The 21758-nt window shown below is 40.2% G+C and overlaps 1 protein-coding gene across 4 annotated transcripts; it reads left to right on the top strand.

The window, feature by feature from the left end:
- The first annotated feature begins 8 nt into the window (after positions 1-8).
- On the top strand, positions 9-21413 carry ZCWPW1 (zinc finger CW-type and PWWP domain containing 1). Of its 4 annotated transcripts, none has more exons than XM_036410557.2 (17): positions 10-174; positions 5078-5135; positions 6132-6403; positions 7087-7177; positions 8229-8313; positions 8594-8751; positions 8964-9083; positions 10068-10184; positions 11600-11720; positions 12589-12664; positions 13071-13175; positions 14328-14411; positions 15025-15091; positions 16448-16563; positions 18874-18934; positions 19385-19519; positions 20945-21413. In XM_036410557.2, exons 2-17 carry the CDS (start codon positions 5108-5110, stop codon positions 21250-21252), a joined length of 1944 nt encoding a protein of 647 aa, XP_036266450.1. In that variant the 5' UTR covers positions 10-174; positions 5078-5107; the 3' UTR covers positions 21253-21413. The 4 variants fall into 4 exon arrangements, with proteins under 4 accessions (XP_036266453.1, XP_036266450.1, XP_036266448.1 ...); XM_036410555.2 differs by having other exon boundaries at positions 17-174; positions 8961-9083; XM_036410559.2 differs by having other exon boundaries at positions 19-174; positions 7087-7165; positions 8961-9083.
- Positions 21414-21758: the final 345 nt, after the last annotated feature.

Below are 21758 nucleotides of genomic sequence, written 5' to 3'. Positions count from 1 at the left end.
CGCAAACGCATCTCCTGACTGCGCATGCGCCTCAGCACTGAGCATTCGCCGCTGGAGGGAACTGTGGAGCTTATGCGTGTCCTCGCGCCTTTTCTTGGTGGCGGGAAAAGTGGAACGAGGATGGAGGGGCTTGCAGAATTGTTGCAGTAGGTCTCTCTGTTCCTCGCTCCGAAGGTAGCTATCTTTAATCTGGTTATAGATGAAGGTGTTAGGCGCAGCTAATCTTGGGATCTTTCGTCTGAGTTTTCTCGTCAGCGTGACAACTCTTACCCTTGCTCCTTACCCCCAGCCAACAAAGTAACCTGTTCTTTCCTAGTGGCGGGCAGTGAGGGTCCGAGGGAGAATGAGGATTCTGGTGTCTCAGCGGGAGGGGCAGCTGAGGGGAAATTCTCTCATGATGGGGTTCTTGATGGGGGAAGAGAATCTAGAAAGACAGTGCTTTGCTCTTTGAGGGCCGTCAAGGACTTTTGACTGACACACCTCCGATCTTGAGACGTGGTGAAGGAAGAGCGAGGAAAAATGGCGACCACCAGAAAGTTATGCCCTCAAATTTTAAAGGTGGAATTAAGGCCTTTTACTGTTCCAAACCTCGGCACCCTGAGAGGAAAAATGGTGCGGTGATCTGGAAATTGACGGAGATGTGCTTCTTTAAGCGAAAACAACACACAAAAAAAGGCTAGTTGGAGGTCGGGCACACGGCGCACTTGGAAGCGTCCTTGGCCGTTGATAGCAAGACCAAGATCAGAGTCCCGAAAGAGTGTATTTTTTTGTGATAAGTGGCCATATCTTTGTGTTTCCTTGCACTCTCTGAACCAAGACGCTTTAAGTTCACCATTTATAAGATTCTGTAAAAGGTTTAGGTTAACTATAGTAGTTATGACAGTAATGTCAGGTAATCTAGTAAAGGCAGTAGGGTAGCTGGAATCTTCTTTTTCCTTCTATCTTTTTAAAAAATATATATTTTATTGATATTTTACAGAGAGGAAAGGAGAGAGAGAGAGAGCTAGAAACATCGATGAGAGAGAAACCAAGGTATATGCCCTTGACCGGAATCGAACCTGGGACCTTTCAGTCGGCAGACCGACGCTCTACCACTGAGCCAAACCGGTTTCGGCTCCTTCTATCTTCTATCTTGTTAAATGTTTTAAATCATCCTCTCTGAGCACAGAATGAGAGAGAGAGAGAGAGAGAGAGAAAGAAGAAACCAACTGTTACTGATTGAGGCATGAAAATAAGCAGTTTAGACATTAAAGCCAAAAGGGAATCCAATTCCAGCTTAAAGATTTTAAATATAGTCTTTAAATACAGGTTTTGAAGCTTGCATAGTTTATATTAGAGTACAATTCTAAAGGGTTTACTTTTATTTTCTTACACTAAGGATTCCAGAAACAATATAGAGGGAATAATTGGATAACTAGGAGGAAGAAATTTGTGAACACATTTTAAATGGGGAGGAGGAGGAGAGAGAATGAATGCTTTTTGAAAAGTATTTACAAGACTGAATTAAGTTATTTAGCTAGACCAGTTCTTAAACATGTTGCACTCTTTTTAAAATTAAAAAAATATTTTATTGATTTTTTTATAGAGAGGAAGAAAGAGGGATAGAGAGTTAGAAACATTGATGAGAGAGAAACATCAATCTGCTGTCTCCTGCACACTCCCTATTGGGTATGTGCCTGTAACAAAGGTACATGCCCTTGACTGGAATCGAACCTGGGATCCTTCACTCCGCAGGCTGATGTTCTATCCACTGAGCCAAACCAGTCAGGGCAGCTCTTTTGTACTCTTGAAAATTCTGAAGGACTCCAAAGATTGGTTTATATCTATGGCAGAAATTAACCAGAAAAATTTAAATATTTATTTATTTTTAAATATATTTTATTGATTTTTTACAGAGAGGAAGGGAGAGAGATAGAGAGCTAGAAACGTCGATGAGAGAGAAACATCGACCAGCTGCCTCTTGCATACCCCAACCGGGGATGTGCCCACAACCAATGTACATGCCCTTGACCAGAATTGAACCCAGGACCTTTCAGTCCGCAGACCGATGCTCTACCACTGAGCCAAACCGGTTTCGGCTAAATATTTATTAATGTTAAAATAATAAATTCATTACATGTTTACATTTTTATGAAAAATATATTTTCCTAAACAAAAGGAAAGTTAGAACATGATGTTGTTTTACATTTTTGCAATATCTTTTATGTTTGGCTTAATAGAAGACAGCTAGATTTTCATCTGTTTCTAAATTCAATCTGTTATGATACAGGCATACCTCGTTTTATTGCACATCCCTTTATTGTGCTTCACGGGTGTTGAATGTTAGTTTTTTTTTTTTTGTTTTGTTTTTTTTTTTTTTACAAATTAAAGGCAAGACCCTCCATCAGCAAAAAATTACAGCTTGCTTTATTGTGATACTTAGTTTATTGTGGTGGTTTGGAACCAAATCTGCAATATATACAAGGTATGCTTGTACCTTTTTTTGATTGAAGTATATGAGAAAACCTAGCCTAGCACAATAAGTAGTTGGAAAAGGGAGAGGACCCCCAGGAGTCTTTGGATCACACTTTGAGAACTGCTGAGCAAGGTGATTTTTTCTTAAAACCAATGTGATGATTTTTAGTGTTTAAGTGAAAGTCATTTATTAGCTGATCAGATGAAAGTTGGTGGTATTTTGTGTATTTATTAACTATTTAGAATTGTTTCTCTCTCTGAACTATATTTCAGTATTTGTTATTGTGGAAGAAAATAAATTAGTTTGGAGCAGAGGAGCAGAGACTTGAGTTGTCAGTGATTTCCTAGCTTTCCTTTCTCTATTGATCAAGTTAGAGATTTTCTTTAAAGGTAATGTTCTTCATCACAAACCCACTCTCGATTAAGGGGAAGTGTTACACATCATTGCATACTAGTATAGATTTACTACAGTTTGTTAGCTCAATAATGATCCACAATTTTATCCAGTTGGTTGGGGCTCCAGTAACACACTTTTTCCTACAGAGGTCAGTAGAGGCTTAAATAATGATTTGAACTTTACTTGGAAAATGTGTGCATTTTTAGATTGATCAAAATACTCTTTATTTTATTTAAAGAAGTTATAATTAAAAAAATAACTTTTGAAGTGATAATATGTGTATGCTATTAAATGTTAGAGATGCATAAGGGGGTACAGTAAAAAGCTCCCTTCCATACAGTACTACTCTCCAGAGGCATAAAGACAGACATTTTTAAAATTTTATTTATTTATTTTTCTTTTAAAAGATAGACATTTTAAAAAAGGAAATTTTGTCATCTCAAATCTACTAATTTTTACTTCTCATTTAGTATAGCTCTTCTTGAAATTTGTATTCCTTCTTAGAGACTTCTAATGATTATTTTTGGGATTCTGGAATCTGAGAGAAAATATGTTTGTCATTTGTGGTCAAATTAATAGTCCTTTTGCAACCAATTTGATTCAGTTTCTAGTTTCTACTTAGGATTATCATAAAGAAGGAGACAAATTTGCTGTAGTGTTTCTCCCCCAATTTCCAATTTGCCTTTTTTCTTAGAGCAAACACATTTGGGGGTTGGTAGTGGTGAGTTATGATGCAAAAAGTGAGAAAATGTGCTCCTTAATATAAAAGTAGTTATTGCAGAACAGCACATCAGAATTATCCACATTCAGAGATAGAACAGAAAAATACCAAAAGATAACTTAAAAATACTTTACATCCAATCATGCTGTAGCAACACTATGTCAAGCCCCAACTCCTTTTGAATTCATCTTAGGAACCAGGGAGAGGAACTTTACACCCCAAACAACTGAGTGTTTACTATAATTTGACCATTTGAAGATCTTAAAATTTTCAGACCCTTTAAAGGGAACTGCATATAAACTTAAAGATCCATTTTATGTTGCTTTGTGGGGTTTTTATAAGTGGGAGATGGCAGAGTTGGAAGATTGAGTTGCAAGTTTAGGGCCTTTAAAGTACTCAAAACCAGCAGTCAAAAATAAAATCACTGAGAAGAATAGATGTTGTATTAGTAGAATTTGAAAGCAAAAGCCTGTGTTCAGCTTGGCTCTCCCACGTATTAACATTGAAGCTTTGGGCAAACCACTTAAACTCTCTTTGCATATTTGCATCTGTAAAAAGGGGAAATTATATTTTACTAGGCACCTGTTGCAGGAATATTCCTGCAAGACTTCTGGCGGGCTTTCCTCCCAACACCCCCACCTCTCCCACCCCCACCCCCACCTCTCTCTCTGCAGCGGGCAGGGCCTGGCAGGTGGGATGGGCAGGGTGTGCCCACAACCACCTCTGCCACCGTCTCCATGGCTGTGCGCCTGTCCTCATCCCGCCCTGCATGCGCTGCCAGTGCTTTCCTTCCAGCAGCCTCAGCTGCCTTGCTTTCCACTTTCCCCCCTCTTCCTTCTATGTTGTCTTCAGTCTTTACTCCTCCCTAACTCTGCATATGCAAATTAACAACAATCTTTGTTGGGTTAATTTGCATACTCGCTCTGATTGGCTGGTGGGCGTGGTTTGTGTACCGGAGTGATGGTTAACTTGCATATTACTCTATTATTACGTTAGATGGCCTCTAATAATCCTACCAGAGTTATAGTGTTTATTATAACTTTTACAAAAATAAGAATGAATTATATGCTTTAAACATAAAAAACTGGGTAGAGGGTTATAAATTTAGGCTGATAAAAAAGCAATTCTCTTTTAACAAGTGGATAGAAGTAATATCAATAGTGGAAAGTATAAATTGGAAAACTGTAAAAATTGTTGGAACATCACCCACAAATTGAGTCTCAGTATTCTGCTGTGCCACAGGTGGCTTAGAGATGTATGAGTATATTAATCTCTTCAGCGCTTAAAACACTAAGAATTATTGCTAATCTTTAAAACAATAACTCTAATTATCCCCTGGCATATAATTGGCATTGCTCAGAAGGCAGAAGTATAGTCAAGAAGGCAGAACATGTAGTTCAGGAGTTCCAGAAAAAGAAACCCTGAACCCAGGAAGATAGGAAGAGAAGAAAGTTTAAACTCATGTTCAATCAGAGCCTTAGCAGTTAATTTCTTTTTTCTAACAGAGACACAAAAGAGTGTAGCTTCTGAGCTGAATGATGACAACATTACAGAGTAAAGAAGGTGAGTCAAGAGTGAGGGAGGTTCATTTTATACATCTCTTTCATTTTTCCCTTCTCAGAATACTAACAAAGAGAAGCTCAGTTTACGTATTTTTTATTTCCACTTTGTTAAAGTTACTACATTTTTAGACACTTTGAGTGAAATATATATCTTAAAAATAGAGGACTATATGCTCAAGGATATATGAACTCATAAATATCTATAACATAAATTTGAATGAGGTGAATGTCACCAGGCAGGTAAAAGGTATATGGAAGCTCAGAAGAAAGATATATTACTTATACCTGGGAGGATCACTACAATTTTCATTGTATCATCTGTTAATTTTAACAATATATTTTTTTCATTTTCTCTTAATTTTCCATAATATTTTAAAAAAATATATTTTATTGATTTTATACAGAGAAGAAGGGAGAGAGATAGAGAGTTAGAAACATCGATGAGAGAGTCATCGATCAGCTGCCTCTTGCACACCCCCTACCGGGGATATGCCCGCAATCAAGGTACATGCCCTTGACCAGAATCGAACCCGGGACCCTTCAGTCCCCAAGCCAACGCTCTATCCATTGAGCCAAACCGGTCCTGGCAAATTTTCCATAATATTTTGTTCAAAGTTAAATAGACAAATTTAAAAAATTTTATATTAAAAAATGAAAAAATAAAAATTTTATATTTAAATAATTCAGTTTACCAAATGCTTATATTTATCATATTTATCACCTTCGAATTACTTAGTGGTTTCTAAGCCTAGAAGTACATCAGAATCATCTAGATAGTCCTGTAAAATTTCAGATTATCGGGTCTCACTTCAAAATATTTCATCAGAAACTCAGGGCAGGGGAAGTGAGGGTGGGTGAGTAGAGACCTAGAAATATAAGTTTATTAAAGTATTTCTCCAGATAATTCTGATATGATCATTCAGTTAGCAGTGTTTGGCAGTCTCTGTGTTAGACACTATGTTTCATAAATTCCATTTGATAACCAAATATCTTTCAGAATATGGGAAAGGATCAAAAAAACCCTATATCCCACCTGCACAAAAATTACATAACCTGATGCCCCACATCTCTAACTCACACGAAGAGGAGAGTATGGGGATCAGTTCCCTGGAGGCAGAGGCTGGACCAAACCTGGCAGAGGTTGGACCAAACCTGCAAAAGGCCACGTTAGAGGAGGAGGAGGAAGCGACCACAGTGAATGGTCCATGCAGTGACCAGGAGAGAAAAGTAAAGGTTCAAGACAACAAGCAAGCAGAGAAGAAAGCAAAGGTATCAGTCATTCTGATGGGCTCTGGTGGGACAGTTTCTTCTAGTCATCCATCCTGGACAAATAGAATCTTCCCATGTTGGGGAAATTCATCTTTTTTTTTTTTTTTTTTAATATATTTTATTGATTTTTTACAGAGAGGAAGAGAGAGGGATAGAGAGTTAGAAACATCGATGAGAGAGAATCATCGATCAGCTGCCTCTTGCACACCCCCTACAGGGAATGTGCCTGCAACCAAGGTACATGCCCTTGACCGGAATCGAACCCGGGACCTTTCAGTCCGCAGGCCGACGCTCTATCCACTGAGCCAAACTGGTTTCAGTGGGAAATTCATCTTGTAGTTTCATTTTTTTATTCCTTTTTTGGGACTTCCATTTTTTTCTTAAAAAGGTAAAAAATGTTTTGATGACAGTATTTAGCAGGAAATAATGGTAGGTATATAGAGACTGAGGTGGTTTGGGTATGAAAGTAGAGGTAAACAGAAATTTAATCAGCTTTTTCTATTTTTTGACTCCTTTATTCCCAGGAGATCTGGGATAGAATTTATGGAGTCCTTATGTACGATCGACTTCATGCTCTCAGCCTTGTGAGTTTACTGCCTCATCTAACGAAGGCTTTTCTGGCTGCCAGAGAGGAGAACTGGGAAAAGACGAGCAGTTTTCCTTCTCTACCCTTGTCTATGCAGGAAAAATCAAATCTTTCCGATGAAGAGTTTGAGGAGATTGTCCAGATTGTGATACAGAAGTCCCTCCAAGAGTGCTTGGGTATGGCTTATGGTGAGAGAAAAAGAGTTTCAGTTAGGCAGAGAAACTGTTACCTGAGATGTTGAATAAATTGAAAGTTTCCTTTCTTGCCTCCATCCCTTAAGTAAGAAAATATTAGATGGGACTTTGAATACTTTAAAATACTTCATCTTCTATCAACAGGACTATAGCTAAACCATCTTAGATAAGGGGGTACAGACTTTTAAAAAAGTAGATTACATTGACTTCAGAATGTAAATACACTTTCATCTTGATTAAAAAAATATATATATTTTATTGATTTTTTACAGAGAGGAAGGGAGAGAGATAGAGAGCTAGAAACGTCGATGAGAGAGAAACATCGGCCAGCTGCCTCTTGCACACCCCCTACTAGGGATGTGCCCGCAACCAATGTACATGCCCTTGACCAGAATCGAACCTGGGACCTTTCAGTCTGCAGACCGATGCTCTACCACTGAGCCAAACCGGTTTCGGCTCATCTAGATTTTTTAAAGTTAAGTTAAATTCATTTCTTTATGTTCATAATTTACTTAGAAAAGATAAATTATTTTTCCCAGTTTTGAAGAATTTAGTTTCCATCTACCCCTGTATATTTTCTGTTTCCCATACTGCTTCAACCTGCTCAAGGATTTTATTTTTAGAACAAAGAACTCTGTAGCATAGGCCCCAAGATCCTATCAATAAAGTCATGAGGCTAAGGAAAATGGTCTCATATTTTCAGCTATTCTTAGATGTAATTCTATTCCTTGAGGAAAGTTTAAGAAAAAATTATATAAAACACAGTAAATAAAATAAAATTAACATTACCTGGCTATTCTGGAATGAGGCAGGTTAATCTGGAAAGGCTTTTAGGACATAAATTTGTATTTTTTCCTGAAATTTTAAAGACTTAACATTTTGTGATATGACTAAAGTCCAAAAGTAGACTCTTCTAGGCAACAGGTGGAAGTCACTTTAATGAAAGATTATAATTTAGAAATAATGGAATGGTTATTTCTTAAAATTACTTCTTTGCTTATAGTGTTTTGTTTTGGAAGAGATAGAATCTAGCTTGATTTTGCAGAGACTTCCTGTGCCCAGCCCATAAGATGTACCCAGTTAGACAAGGAACCAGGACTTTCTTCTACTACTGATAATAATGCTAATAGGTAAGTTTATCCTTATTAGGTGAGTTGATTACAGGGTGAACTTAATATTTATAAAAGGTTATCTATCTACTTACCTACTAACCTATCTATCTGGTCATTTTTTATATCTCTGTAAATTTGTCTCAGCTCAGGAAAGTTACCTATTTGAATTGGGAAAAATAGGCAGGTAAATAGGTAAAATGACATCAGGAGGCCTTAGAGAGTCTAGGATATTTCTATCCTTTTAAAATTTATTCTTGGATTTTTTTTACCTTTTCATTTAAAAATATCTTATTTTCAGAGAGTGGGTAACAGTACCTCATATTCTAGAGATTTCAGCCTCTCAAGAAGATGGAATAATCCCTGAGATAAATATATCTAAGCCAGGCCAGCCAGATCCTGCATCATCTGAGAAGAAATTCAGTAAACTCTCCATAAGTAGAAGAAAGAAGAAAGCTCGTAAGTATAGTCAGATATACTTTGACATCTGGTTCAAATACTTAATCCATAAAATTAGGGAATGGGACAGTGGGCAGGCTGAAAATTTCCAACCTATGGCTTGAAACTATCATGCTATGATTCTTCTTCCTTCATTCTTCTTTCTGCTTTACTATCTACAAAGAATCTCTCCCACATAACCCCAACCTATAATTATTTTATCTTCCCAGAAGATGAGAAAATGAAGAAAGCCCAACAAGGACATGAGCATAAACAGAAAGACCAACCAAAGAAAATGGAACAGGATCATGCTGAGATCAGGGACCAACAAGAAGGAGAGGAAAGTGGTTTTGGTAAGTGCAGCCATGGTTTGGAAAAGTACTTGGGCTTGAAAACTGGAGATGAAGGAGAGAGTCAAGGGTGAGAATGTTACAGGGAATTCTGCAAACATTACAATTAATTTCTCATTGTTACTTGTTAGAGGATATGCTGCTGAAGAAGAGAGAGAAAGATTTCATTCATTGAATTATTTATTCATATAATCTGTAGTTTTGGGGTACTTATTATATACCAGGCATTTTAGGAGGTTCTGGGTAAGTGCAGAACAAATGAATATAAGCCTGTCACAAGGGAGATGGGCTTCTAAGGAAGATAGATAATAAAGCTACAAGTTGGGAGTATAACTGGAAAAGTTTCTAAGAAAAGATACTGCTTGAGCCAGAACTTGAAGTATAATTTAGACAGATGAACCAAGGTGGAAATGGGGGTGTATCAGGGCAATAATTTTCAGAGTTACAGAGGACTAATGTTGGTAGCTTTTGGTTGTGCTTTGGAGTAAGAGGTTACAGGGGTAGGGGAGATAAGGCTAGAGACACACAAGGGCCAGGTCATAAAGGGCCTTGCATGCGAAGTTAAGGGGTTTGGGTTTTATTTCATAGATAAAGAGGAACCACTGCCATTAAGTAGGGAAAATTTGATAAGATTTCTATTTTAGAAAGCTCACTTTTGGCAATAGCATGGAATGAATTTCTGTGAACAAGACTAGACTGAGAAATAGTGACCCAAGCAAGGAAGATAGTAGTGATGAAGAAGAGAAATGATGGCATGGTATGATAAAAGACTGAAATGCGAGACCTGGGTAAATGTAGCTCTGCCACAAATTTAGACTAATCTTCAGGAAGTTTTCTCTGAGCCCTACTTTTCCCATTTATAAGTAAGGATTAGACTGGGTGATCTCTAAGGCTATGTGATTCTGATGAGGAGTACACTATTTTAAATGAGTTAAAGAAGGAATAGCACATTTTTTAGTCTAATTTCAGTTTCCCCCCCTGTCACAGGTCAGTGTCTAGTGTGGGTCCAGTGTTCTGCCCCAAACTGTAAGAAATGGAGGCGGCTTCATGGGAACATTGACCCATCAGTCCTTCCAGATAATTGGTCCTGTGTCCAGAATACAGGTAGAATGAAATGGAAAAAATTTTTTTTGTTCCACCCTTTCTTTCCCTCCATATATCCTTTAAATTAATTGTGTTGTAGGTATAGTTTCAACTCCAACGGTCCTTGTAATTTTTGGAGGAAAGAAAACGATCTTCCTGTCATATCAAGATGAATCTGGCATAACGGGCTAGAAGAAGACAACCAAAAGTGTTATGTTGTGGGGAGGGGCATGGAATCTGAACATCTATTCTGAGCCCAGCCCAGTGGCTCAGTGGTTGAGCATTCATATAAACCAGGAAGTCACGGTTGGATTCCTGGTGAGGGCACATGCCTGGGTTTTGGGCTCGATCTCCTGGGGTAGAGGTTGGAGGTATTGCTGAGGCAGCTGATCAGTGATTCTCTCTCACCATTGATGTTCTCTCTCTCTCTTCCTGTCCCTTCCTCTCTGAAATAAATAAAAACATATAGAAAGGCACACGTATGTTCTGAGAGAATTCCATCTTTTGCAGCATTGGTCTGATCCTGTCAATCTTGATTAGGTTATTGGTATTGGGTTGGATAGAAAGGAATATGGAATATATAGGGAAAAACAGGTAAGAAAGATCCAGTGGCATAGAATACTAGAATGTTTGAAACTACTTGAAAGACATTATGCCAAAACCAGTTTGGCTCAGTGGATAGAGCGTCGGCCTGCAGACTGAAAGGTCCCGGGTTCGATTCCGGTCAAGGGCATGTACCTTAGTTGTGGGCACATCCCCAGTAGGGGGTGTGCAAGAGGCAGCTGATCAATGATTCTCTCTCATGGCTGTTTCTAACTCTCTATCCCTCTCTCTTCCTCTCTGTAAAAAAAAAAAAAAAAAAAAATCAATAAAATATATTAAAGAAAAAAAAAAAGCTGAAACTACATAGTTTTTTTTTAAAATAAAAGAAAGACATTATTATTTTTTAAATAAAAGAAAGACATTATGACCCTATAATTCAGCCCATTGCCTTCTCCAGAAAGTTATATAGAAGGGTCAAATAATGTGGAATATAGAAGCCTGGAATGTAGGGGTGTCGAACTCAATCAGAGAAGGGGCCAAAATCTAAAATCCAGCCTAAATCGCGGGCCGAATGGTTTACTGAACAGTCATAAACTGACAATGTTAACCAGAAATGTGAATTTAAAATGAGTGGAACAATCTTTTCCTTAACAGTGCTGTTAACCAACTCACATGCTATCAAGGATTTGGCCCGTGGGCCTTGTGTTTGACACATGTGCTCTAGAGTATAAGGAGGCAGAACTCCTACCTCTAGGTTGCATTTCTTCCAAGAGTCTTTGTTCTTCCTCCATGCTCATCTCCCAGGTGCCCTTTGGGTCATACCTGCTGCCTATACCTGTTTCCTGTCTATCTCCTGCCCTCATCAAAGCTATTTTCCTTCTCTTTTTTGGCAGACTTGGAGTACAATCGCTGTGATATCCCCGAGGAGACCTGGATAGGGCATGAGAGTGATGTGGCCTATGCCTCTTACATCCCAGGATCCATCATCTGGGCCAAGCAATATGGTTACCCCTGGTAGGGCACCATGGCATACTTGGAACATCCTTCAGGAACTGGAGGGTGGTAGATTCAAGTAGAGAAGGAAGGAAATGGGAAACATTTACAATGGAAATGGTAACTGCCTAAGCCTTGGCTGGGTGCCTCAGCTGATTGGAGCATTGTCCAGTACACTGAAAGGTTGTGGGTTTGATTCCTGGTCAGGGCACATACCTCGGTTGTAGGTTAAATCCCCATGGTGGGGTGCATACAAGAGGCAACTGATTGATGTTTCTCTTTCTTTATCTCTCAAATAATTTAAAAATCCACAACATATCCTCAGGTAAGAATTAAAAGAAAAGAAAAGAAAAGACATGGTACCTGCCTTAGAAAGAGCTTGGGGTGGGGGAAAATATAAAGTACTAAGCTTGGAGGCTTTGAAAGAGTATATTCTCTAGAATTTCATAGTGGATGTTGTATTAATATTTCCTTGGAAAAAAAGGTCTGACAATTCTACTCTGAATAGGTAGAAAGAGGAAGGTGGCTCTACAGCATTTTTAAAGCATTGAGATATTAGGGATAAAATAAAGAGAAGAAGGTAGGATAGGATGGGTAATTTCTTCTTTGGAGATGTCTCTAGTCAGAAGACTTTGTTTTCAGAGTTGCTGGAAGGCCTAAGGATAAGGTACTTTTACAAGGAAGATCCTAAGCTTCTTTGTATGTTGATGAAAGTTACTTCAGTCTTCAGTCATCTGGTAGTGACCACTGGGAGGGTTGATGGGGGTGGGGGTATCTATTTTTGGTTATAAAACATATTGTTCATTTCTTTACATGTATATTAATGAGTTTGTATTCTATTCATCTAAACCCATCTCTTCCGTCTCCTACATGCATCTATCTTCTTCAGGTGGCCAGGCATGGTAGAATCTGACCCTGACCTGGGGGAATATTTTCTTTTTGCTTCTCATCTTGATTCCCTGCCGGTAAGTTTTTCTGATTCAGGTAGGTGATCAAGCCAAAGTAATGACCAATTTCATCCTAACGGATGCACAGAGTTAGAAATATAGGCATAATCAGCAGACATGAGTAGAAACAGACACTTAGCTGGAGTGAAAAACTGAAATAAATTCTCACATATAGAAACAAATTTGTATCTCATTAAGTATTTATTAGGACATGTGTGTTTTGATAAATATGCATTGATTAGGATTACTGAGGTCAGGATGGGAGACCAATGGAAATAAGTGGGTCAGGTGGGTCAGTATAAGGGAGCAGAAGAGGCCCAGCATCCCTTCCCTTGTGACTCCTCGGTTCTTCCCCTTCTTTACTGGCTAGAGGGCCAAAGCAAGGAGAAAGACAAGAGGCCATAACAACCATCTTTTATTTCAGTCTAAGTACCATGTGACATTTTTTGGAGAAACGGTCTCTCGTGCTTGGATCCCAGTCAACATGCTAAAGAACTTCCAGGAGCTGTCTCTGGAACTGACTGGAGTGGTGAGCCGCCCTTGGGGGTCAGTTGTAATACAGCAAACTTGAAAATGAAATTTCCCCTTTATTAAACCTGATATTCTCCCAGGGGAAGCTGTATCAGGAGAAAGTCTCATGTCTGACCAAGTGTGCAAAGGTGAGGTTATTCATGAGGGACTCTTCTATCTACCAGGATTGTAACAAGATAATTATTTTTCTTAATCTTTTTTCCTGGCTTCAGATGGGAGGCTTTCCTGACGACGAGTTTTCTACAGTTTAGTCAAAGCAGGTGTGGCAGAAGTGAAGGCATAAATTAACTCAGGGTTTCTCAATCTGGACACTATTGACATTTTGAGCCAGATAATTGTTTGTTGTGGAAGGTTGTCCTGTGCATTGTAGGATGTTTAGTAGCATTCCTGGACAACTGGCCAGTAGGGCTCCCCCACCCCTGGTTGTGACAACCAAAGAGTTGTCTCTAGAATTGCCAAATGTCCTCTGGGGCAGGGAGGGCGCAAAACCTCCCCTGGCTGAGAATCATTACACTAGGTAAAGAACATGTCCTCCTTATGATTGCTTTGGGTTTGACCAGCCTTATAAATGAGCAAAGGTCCAGCAGCTCAGGGGCCTTAGAAAATTAGGTAGTGAGTATTAAATCAAACAGCTGGATCTAAAGAAACTTGTGAAAAGCTTAAATGTGTAATCATCTGAAGTCCTTTTATCTTGCCTTTTCAAATTTCCATGGGAATTACTTTGGAGAGGACATCAAAATGTTAATTGAAAATATTGCTCGGAATTGATGAGGGTTTTTTGTTGGGGGCTAAGCAAGAATTGTGTCTCTGAGCTCAAAAGATTAATGAGTATCATGTCAATACCAGGAGCTGGAAATAAATATAGTTAAAGATAATATCTGGGCCCAGCCAGCATGGCTGAGTGGTTGAGCGTTAACCTATGAACCAGGAGATTACGGTTCAATTCCCAGTCAGGGCACATGCCTGGGTTGCAGGCTCAATCCCCAGGGGCCAGCGAATCAATGATTTTATCTCATCATTGATGTTTCTATCTCTCCCTCTCCCTTCCTCTCTGAAATCAATAAAAACATATTTTAAAAAAATTATCTGGTGAGCAGTATGTTGGGGTCACATCTCTAATATTTATCATGACTCTCCTCTTCCATTTCAGAAAAAGTGCAGGAGCAAGAACTGCAGCCAGAAACTGGGGGCAGCCGTGATAATGGCTCAGGAGGCAGAACAGATTGGTATTCAGGTGGGAAAGTGTTCAGATCACATACCAGCTCCTCTTTGGGACTTGAGACCCAAAGCAAACTATGTGTTCACTACTGCAGAAAATTGGTTTGTCCTTCTGCATTATACAGTTTTAGTCTTAGAACTACATAGTCTTTTCTTCCCAGGCCAAATTCCCTCAATTCCTTAACTCATCATGTCTTTTCCTTACCTTTGGATAAATGGGATCTTCTCTCAGTCAGAGACAGTTTGTGGTAGGGGCATGCTTCCTCCTATTTTAAAGTTAAGTCTCAGATATATGTACCTTAACGTCTCTTTTATGTGGAGTCAGTGTTTACCATCAACTTCTGCCTTTGGGGGTGGGTGGAGAATGGCAGACAGTGAATTTATCCTTACTACTTACTTATTGAATTATAAACTGAAAAAGAGATGATAATATGATTATATATCACTTTACAACAAAATGTTATAATTGTCCATCTCCAAAAAAATCTAGGTAAATCTAATGTGAAATTTCAAGTGAAAATGGTATGGAATAAAAATTCAAATCCTAGAACGAAAAATCTTAAAGACAGTGGGCAACAATAGTCCCTGGGAGAGTAGTAGACGATGCGTTTGTTTCTTGGTTCCCTTAGGAGCGGGTTAAATTGTTTGGTTTCTGGAGCAGATATAGTGGATCTGACAATAATGGGGAAAGAAAAGGTAAGATTAAAGAGGGAGAGGAGGGATTCCTTCATGAGGACAGCAACTGAAGCTTTTCTTTGTTTTATATCTGACTAGACGCCTGGTGCACAAAATTTATGCTCAGGGGCGGGGTATGAGTGTGTGTGTGTGTGTGTATGTGTGTGTGTGTGGGTGTGTGTCCCTCAGCCTGGCCTGCACCCTCTCCAATCTGGGACCCCTCAGGGGATGCCTCTCACAATCCGGGACTGCTGGCTCCTAACCACTCACTTGTCTGCCTGCCTGATCGCCCCTAACCACCTCTCAGGACCCAGGATTCCCTCCTCTGGCTGGCCACAGGCACCCAGTACCTGGGCTGGTTTTGCCTGGGCCAGCTGCAGCCGCAGGGAACTATGGGCGGGCAGCTTTGCCTGAGCTGCAGCTGTAGGCACCTAGGACCTCAGGGTGGGTGGCTTGTCCCTCTCCTGGGCCACAGCCTGGCTGGTCCCCATTCCTCTCTTGCAAGCTCATTTGTGCCTGGCTGGTTCCTATTCCTCTCTTCCCAGTGTTGAGTGTCTGAGTCATATATATATATATTTTACAGAGAGGAAGGGAAAAGAATAGAGAGCTAGAAACATCGATGGGAGAGAAACATCGGTCAGCTGCCTCTTGCACACCTCCGACTGGGGATGTGCCCACAACCAAGGCACATGCCTTGACTGGAATCAAACCTGGGACCCTTGAATCTGTAGGCTGAAGCTCTATTCACTGAGCCAAACTGGTCAGGGCAGTGTCTGAGTCTTTAACGGCGTGACTGGTGAGGGCATGACAACTATTTTAAAAAAAATATATTTTATTGATTTTTCACAGAGAGGAAGAAAGAGGGATAGAGAGTTAGAAACATCGATGAGAGAGAATCATTGACCAGCTGCCTCTTGTACACCTGCTACCAAGGTACATGCCCTTAACCGGAATCGAATCCGGGACCTTTCTGTCCGCAGACAGACGCTCTACCATTGAGCCAAACCGGTGCCTGCGACAACTGTTTGCATATTAGCTCTTTATTATATAAGATGTTATCAGCCTACTTTTAGGTTTTATAATAGGAGGTTTTCCATGAATATCATTGGGCCAGTGTTGGTGATGAATAGATGAATGGATGAGTGGAGAGAGGAATGGAGGAAAAAATGGGATAAGGAAGGAGGGTGCACATTAAATAGTGATGATACTTTGTAAAGGGTCTAACTATGATAATCTAGGGGATCATGATTTATGGAGAAAATACTACTTGGACATGAAGGTTAGACTTAGAATACTGATTCTATGGTATCAACTTCATTACCTCATCACCTATTTTATTAAAAAATGATTTAGTTTTCCTTCCTAAACCTGTTATAGACTTAATGCTCAGTGGGGCTAAGAGTCCAGATTCCTTCTTGGAGATAGAAGAGGAAGAGTCAGATTTGGAGGATGAGGAGGAAGAGTCAGACCTGGAGGAGGAGGAAGAGAAAAAAGTAAGATTGATCGTTGGGGCTCCTTTTAAGTTCCTATAGGGCATCTGTTGGCATGGGTTATATTTACTAAGGAAGTATTCTGTCTCTGCCTCGGGGAACCCTAATAATCCTGTCTCTTAGGGTCTCCAAGAAATTTTCTTTATTATTCTCTCTAATATATCACGTCTCTAGAAACATTTCTTTTTAAAAAAATTTATTTATTGATTTTATAGAGGGAGGGAGAGGAAGAGAGAGAGGGAGAATTGGGGAGAGAGAGAGAGAGAGAGATTAATTTGTTGTTCTACTTATTTATGTATTCAGTGGTTGACTCTTGTATGTGCCCTGATTAGAAATCAGATCCCCAACCTGGCATATCAGGACAATGCTCAATCTAACTGAGCTACCCAATCAAGGTTAGAACTTCTCTCTCTCTCTCTCTCTCTCTCTTTTTTTTTTTTTTTTAAAGTGTGTATGTATGTATTCCTCACCAAGAATATTTTTTCCATTAATTTTTTGAGAGAGTGGAAGGGAGAGAGAAAGGGAGAAGGGGAATACGGAGGGATATATATATATATATATATATATATATATATATATATATATATATATAAACAAACATTAATTGGTTGCCTCCTGAACATACCCTGACCAGGACGGGGATCGAACCTGCAACCCAGGTACATGCCTTTGACCAGGAATTGAACTTGTGATCCTTTGGTGCACAGACAAATGCTCTAACCACTGAGTCACACCTTCCAGGGCTGTTTAAAAAAAAAATTATTGATTTTAGAGAGAAAGAAAGAGGAAGGGGGAGGGGGGCATTGATTTGTTGTTCCACTAATTTTTTTTTTTTAATTCAGAGAGGAAGAGAGAGAGAGAGAGAGAGAGAGAGAGAGAGAAACATCAATGATGAGAGAGAATCATTGATTGGCTGCCTCCTGCACAGCCCCTGCTGGGGATGGATCCAAAAAACCAGGCATGTGCTTTTGATGGGAATCAAACCCAGGACCCTTCAGTCCACAGGCCGACACTTTATCCACTGAGCCAAACCGGCTAGGGCTGTTCCACTTATTTATGTATTCATTGGTTGCTTCTTGTATGTGCCCTGACTGGAGATTGAACCTGCAACTTTGGTATATTGGGCAGACATGCTAACCAACTGAGTTGCACAGTCAAGACAACTTCCTTCCTCCTTCCTTCCTCCCTCCCTCCCTTCCTTCCTTCCTTCCTTCCTTCCTTCCTTCCTTCCTTCCTTCCTCCCTCCCTCCCTCCCTCCCTCCCTCCCTCCCTCCCTCCCTCCCTCCCTCCCCTTCTTCCTCCTTTCCTCCCTTCCTTCCTTCCTGCATCTTATTTCTTGATTATAATCTCAATTCCTACCTTAGTTCTTTGGTTCTGACTGGATCAATTTCAGAGAACACCAGGTTGCCTCTATTCTCTCTTCCCACTATGTGGACACTTAGGATATCCATTCACTTGTTTCCTTAGTCTCTCTTCAGGTACATGGAATATAGAATTTTTTTCATATTTAAAGAGACTTTTTAGAATAGTGTTAGGATCAGAGCAAAATTGTGAGGAAGGTACAGAGAGTTCCCATTTAACCCTTCCCTAAATGTACATAGCCTCCCCCATTATCAATATCTCCCACCAGAGTGGTGTATTTGTTATAATCAGTAAACCATTCACACACCAAAATCATTCAAAGTCCATAGTTTATATTACCATTCACTCTTAGTGCACATTCTATGGGTTTGGACAAATGTGTAATGACATGTATTAGTCACTGTAATATCATACAAAGTATTTTCACTGCTCTAAAAATCCTGTGTGTTCCACCTGTTCATCTTTTCTCCCTCCCCCAGTATGCCTCAACCTTTGACAACCACTGATCTTTTCATTGTCTCCATAGATTGCCTTCTCCAGAATGTCATATAGTTGGAATCACAGTATGTAGCCTTTTCAGACTGGCTTCTTTCACTTAGAATTATGCATTTAAGGTACTTCCATGTCTTTGTATGGCTTTATGTCTCTTTTTTTCCTGAGTAATGTCCCATCTTCTGAATGTTCCAGTTTATTTACCCATTCAGCTACTGAAGGATATCAACCCAGCACTGACTGCAGGACTGACTTCCATTTGGTTGAGCCTCCGTCATTGCTGGTCGTTATGACCCAGGGTCTTTATATATTAGGATAAGTTCTTCATCAGATATGCCTTTTGCAAATTTTTTTTTCTCAGTCTGTGGCTGTTCTCATCATTTCTGTAGCATCCCACTCTATTAAAACACAGTTATGTAACTTAATTTATCTTTTTTTATTTTTCTCTCCCATACTTAGGACCCAACTTTGCCCAGTCCCAAGCCAACCAAAATTCAGACAAAAAACCCCAAGGCCAGAGGTAAGCAAGCCAGCTGGAAATGTGTTACAGTTAAGGCAGGGTGAAAGCAGAGAGTGTAACGGGGCTGTAGGTAGCTGGAACTTACTGATTGTCTCAGATCCAAAACCTGAGAAAACGGCAGTAGTCATGCTAGTGTCATTGGAGAATCTGTAGCGTCCTCATTTCTGTGTATTGAATTATAAAAATCTTAGGAATGAATGTTTTAAATTCTTAGCAAGAAGCATAACTTTCTAGAGAAGAACCATGAGGAGAACCATGAGGAGAAGATGATGGGGTGGGGGATAGGGGAGAAATACTGGGGAGGAGGGAGAAATTGAAGTAATTTACTAGATTAAGATTAGCAGAAGATGCAGGACAGAGACTTAAATGGGGGAGTCAATGGACCCTTGACAAGTTGTTATTTAGAGAGAAATAAATGTTCTTCATGGTTGCGGGTGTGGGGTGATGCAGGAATAGCAGATGGACGAGATGGGACTCAGCAAAGGAAACCAGTGAAGAGATCTCTTGGAAATGAACCTGCAGCTGCTCCTATACCCATAATGGGGAGGAAAAAGGTGCATGGCAATTCAGATCCTGACCAGCCAGGTAAGGCTCTAGACCACATGTGTCAAACACAAGGCCCGCGGGCCAAATCCGTCCCGCCAGGCCTTGCAATGTGGCCCGCACCGCGCTGTCATCACTGCACTCCGCTGCGTTTCCATCACAATGACAGTTTATGACTGTTCAGTAAACCATTCGGCCCGCGATTTAGGCTGGATTTTAGATTTTGGCCCCTTCTCTGATTGAGTTCGACACCCCTACTAGACTTTGGAAAAAGTTTGAGGAAATAGGGTTCATGTCAATATCTCCTCTCTCTGGATAATTTTAAAACAAGTCTATACTTTTTCATTACTTTAAAAAGAACAAACACTGCTCTGACTAGTTTGGCTCAGTGGATAGAGCTTCGGCCTGCTGACTGAAAGGTCCCAGGTTTGATTCCGGTCAAGGGCATGTACCTTGGTTGCGGGCACATTTCCAGTAGAAGGTGTGCAAGAGGCAGCTGATAAATGTTTCTCTCTTATCAATGTTTCTAACTCTCTATCCCTCTCTCTTTCTCTCTATAAAAAATAAATAAATATATAAAAAAAGAACAAACACTGAACAAAACGGCATTTCTCAGAGTGTAGAATGCAGTACATACTATCCATAGTAATAAAAGCATAATATGCTGATTACACTGGACGCCCTTCCGGACGTCCTTCCAGATGACCTTCTGGACGAAGCCAGGGCTGCGAGGGAAGCCTGTGTCCCAGGTGCTGGAGGGAAGCCCGGGTCCTGGGTGCCAGAGGGAAGCTGGTGCCAGCAGCCGGGGAAGGAAGGCCTATTCTTGCACAAATTTCATGCATCAATCCTCTAGTACACATGTGTCAAACACAAGGCCCGCGGGCCATATCCGTCCCACCAGGCCTTGCAATGTGGCCCGCACCGCGCTGTCATCACTGCACTCCGCTGCGTTTCCATCACAATGACAGTTTATGACTGTTCAGTAAACCATTTGGCCCGCGATTTAGGCTGGATTTTAGATTTTGGCCCCTTCTCTGATTGAGTTCGACACCCCTACTCTAGTAGGAACGTAATGGTTGTGGATTTGGTTTGATCCAGAGACCCGAGAATGGTAAGGAGGAGGAACTAACATTTATTGAGTATTGTCATGCAATGGCTAGATAGATATGTCCATGTTATTCCCTTTCATTTTTTTTTTTAAACATCTCTATGGCTGGATATTTTCCATTTCAATTATAAGGAGATGGAGGCTCAAAGAGATTAAAATTTGCTTATCCCATGTCTCTGTCACGGTTGATCCTTGGCTTGACTCCAGGTCTTTCTGACTCCAAAGCCCATTTCCTCCTATTGAGAGAGGTAATCCTTTCCAGAGTTCTAAAAAAATATATTAACTTTGGAGTTTGATTTGTAAAAGGTAAGGACAGATGACTTAACAAGATTCTCAGTTCTTTCACTTTTTAAATTTAGGTCCTGAGAAAAAATTTAAAGCTCCCCAAAGCAAGGCTTTGGTACCCAGCTTGTCTGAAGAAAATGAAGTTATAATAGTGCCAGAGGGCCTGATCCTGCCAGCTCATCACAAGGCCTGTCCTGCCGTGGGGAAAGAAGAGCCTGGACTTCAAGAACTACAGGAGGCTGGACTCTTCCCTCCTGACGATGAAGCCTCCAGTGACCTTGACCTTGAACAACTCATGGAAGATGTTGGGGAAAAGCCAGAGCAGGGGGTGGAGCTGCAGCATGGAGATGACATGGAGGACTTCATCTTCTTTGAGGAGTAGTTCTGTGCTCTTGTGTTCTCGTCCCTCTTCCCTGAGAGTAGGAGGGCGAGTCTCTCAAACGGCCCCAGAGAATGATTGGGATTGACCATTGACTACAAGATTAATTTGCTGAAGTTAGAGTTGTATGGTTTATGTGTTAATAAAATAGGTTACTGGCTTAATTGGTTTGGCTTATCTCTTAACCACACGCTTCCTTTTGGCTTCTCTCCCTCCTCCTCTATGTCATTGTTTCTGCTGTGAGGCCTGCACAGCATAGGAATCTGGGAAGGCAATGACCCCTGAGTTCTAGATGAAGGGCATAGAAAAGGGCAGGACTGGATTCAAATCCTGGCTCACCATTTACTAGCTGTGTGGCCTTAGGAAAAGCACTGAAGCCATCCTGGTTCTTTGTTCATGTCTCAAATGAGTACATCCAATATCGTATAGGGTTGTTAACATTTATTTATTTATTTATTTGTTTATTTATTTATTTAAAATATATTTTATTGATTTTTTACAGAGAGGAA

This window comes from Pipistrellus kuhlii, unplaced genomic scaffold (assembly GCF_014108245.1).
Source record: "Pipistrellus kuhlii isolate mPipKuh1 unplaced genomic scaffold, mPipKuh1.p scaffold_m20_p_4, whole genome shotgun sequence".
In the NCBI taxonomy this organism is placed as follows: Eukaryota; Metazoa; Chordata; class Mammalia; order Chiroptera; family Vespertilionidae; genus Pipistrellus; species Pipistrellus kuhlii.
Note: the sequence above shows the minus strand (reverse complement) of the source record. Positions and strands in the feature narration are given on the sequence as shown.

Excerpts from the sequence above, each read along its gene's own strand:
- ZCWPW1 (XM_036410555.2), top strand. The coding sequence starts at position 5,108 with ATGATGACAACATTACAGAGTAAAGAAG. Across the intron at positions 8,752-8,960 it reads TAGAAGAAAGAAGAAAGCTC|AAGATGAGAAAATGAAGAAA; the intron begins GTAAGTATAGTC and ends TTATCTTCCCAG. Across the intron at positions 14,412-15,024 it reads CAGAACAGATTGGTATTCAG|GAGCGGGTTAAATTGTTTGG; the intron begins GTGGGAAAGTGT and ends TGGTTCCCTTAG.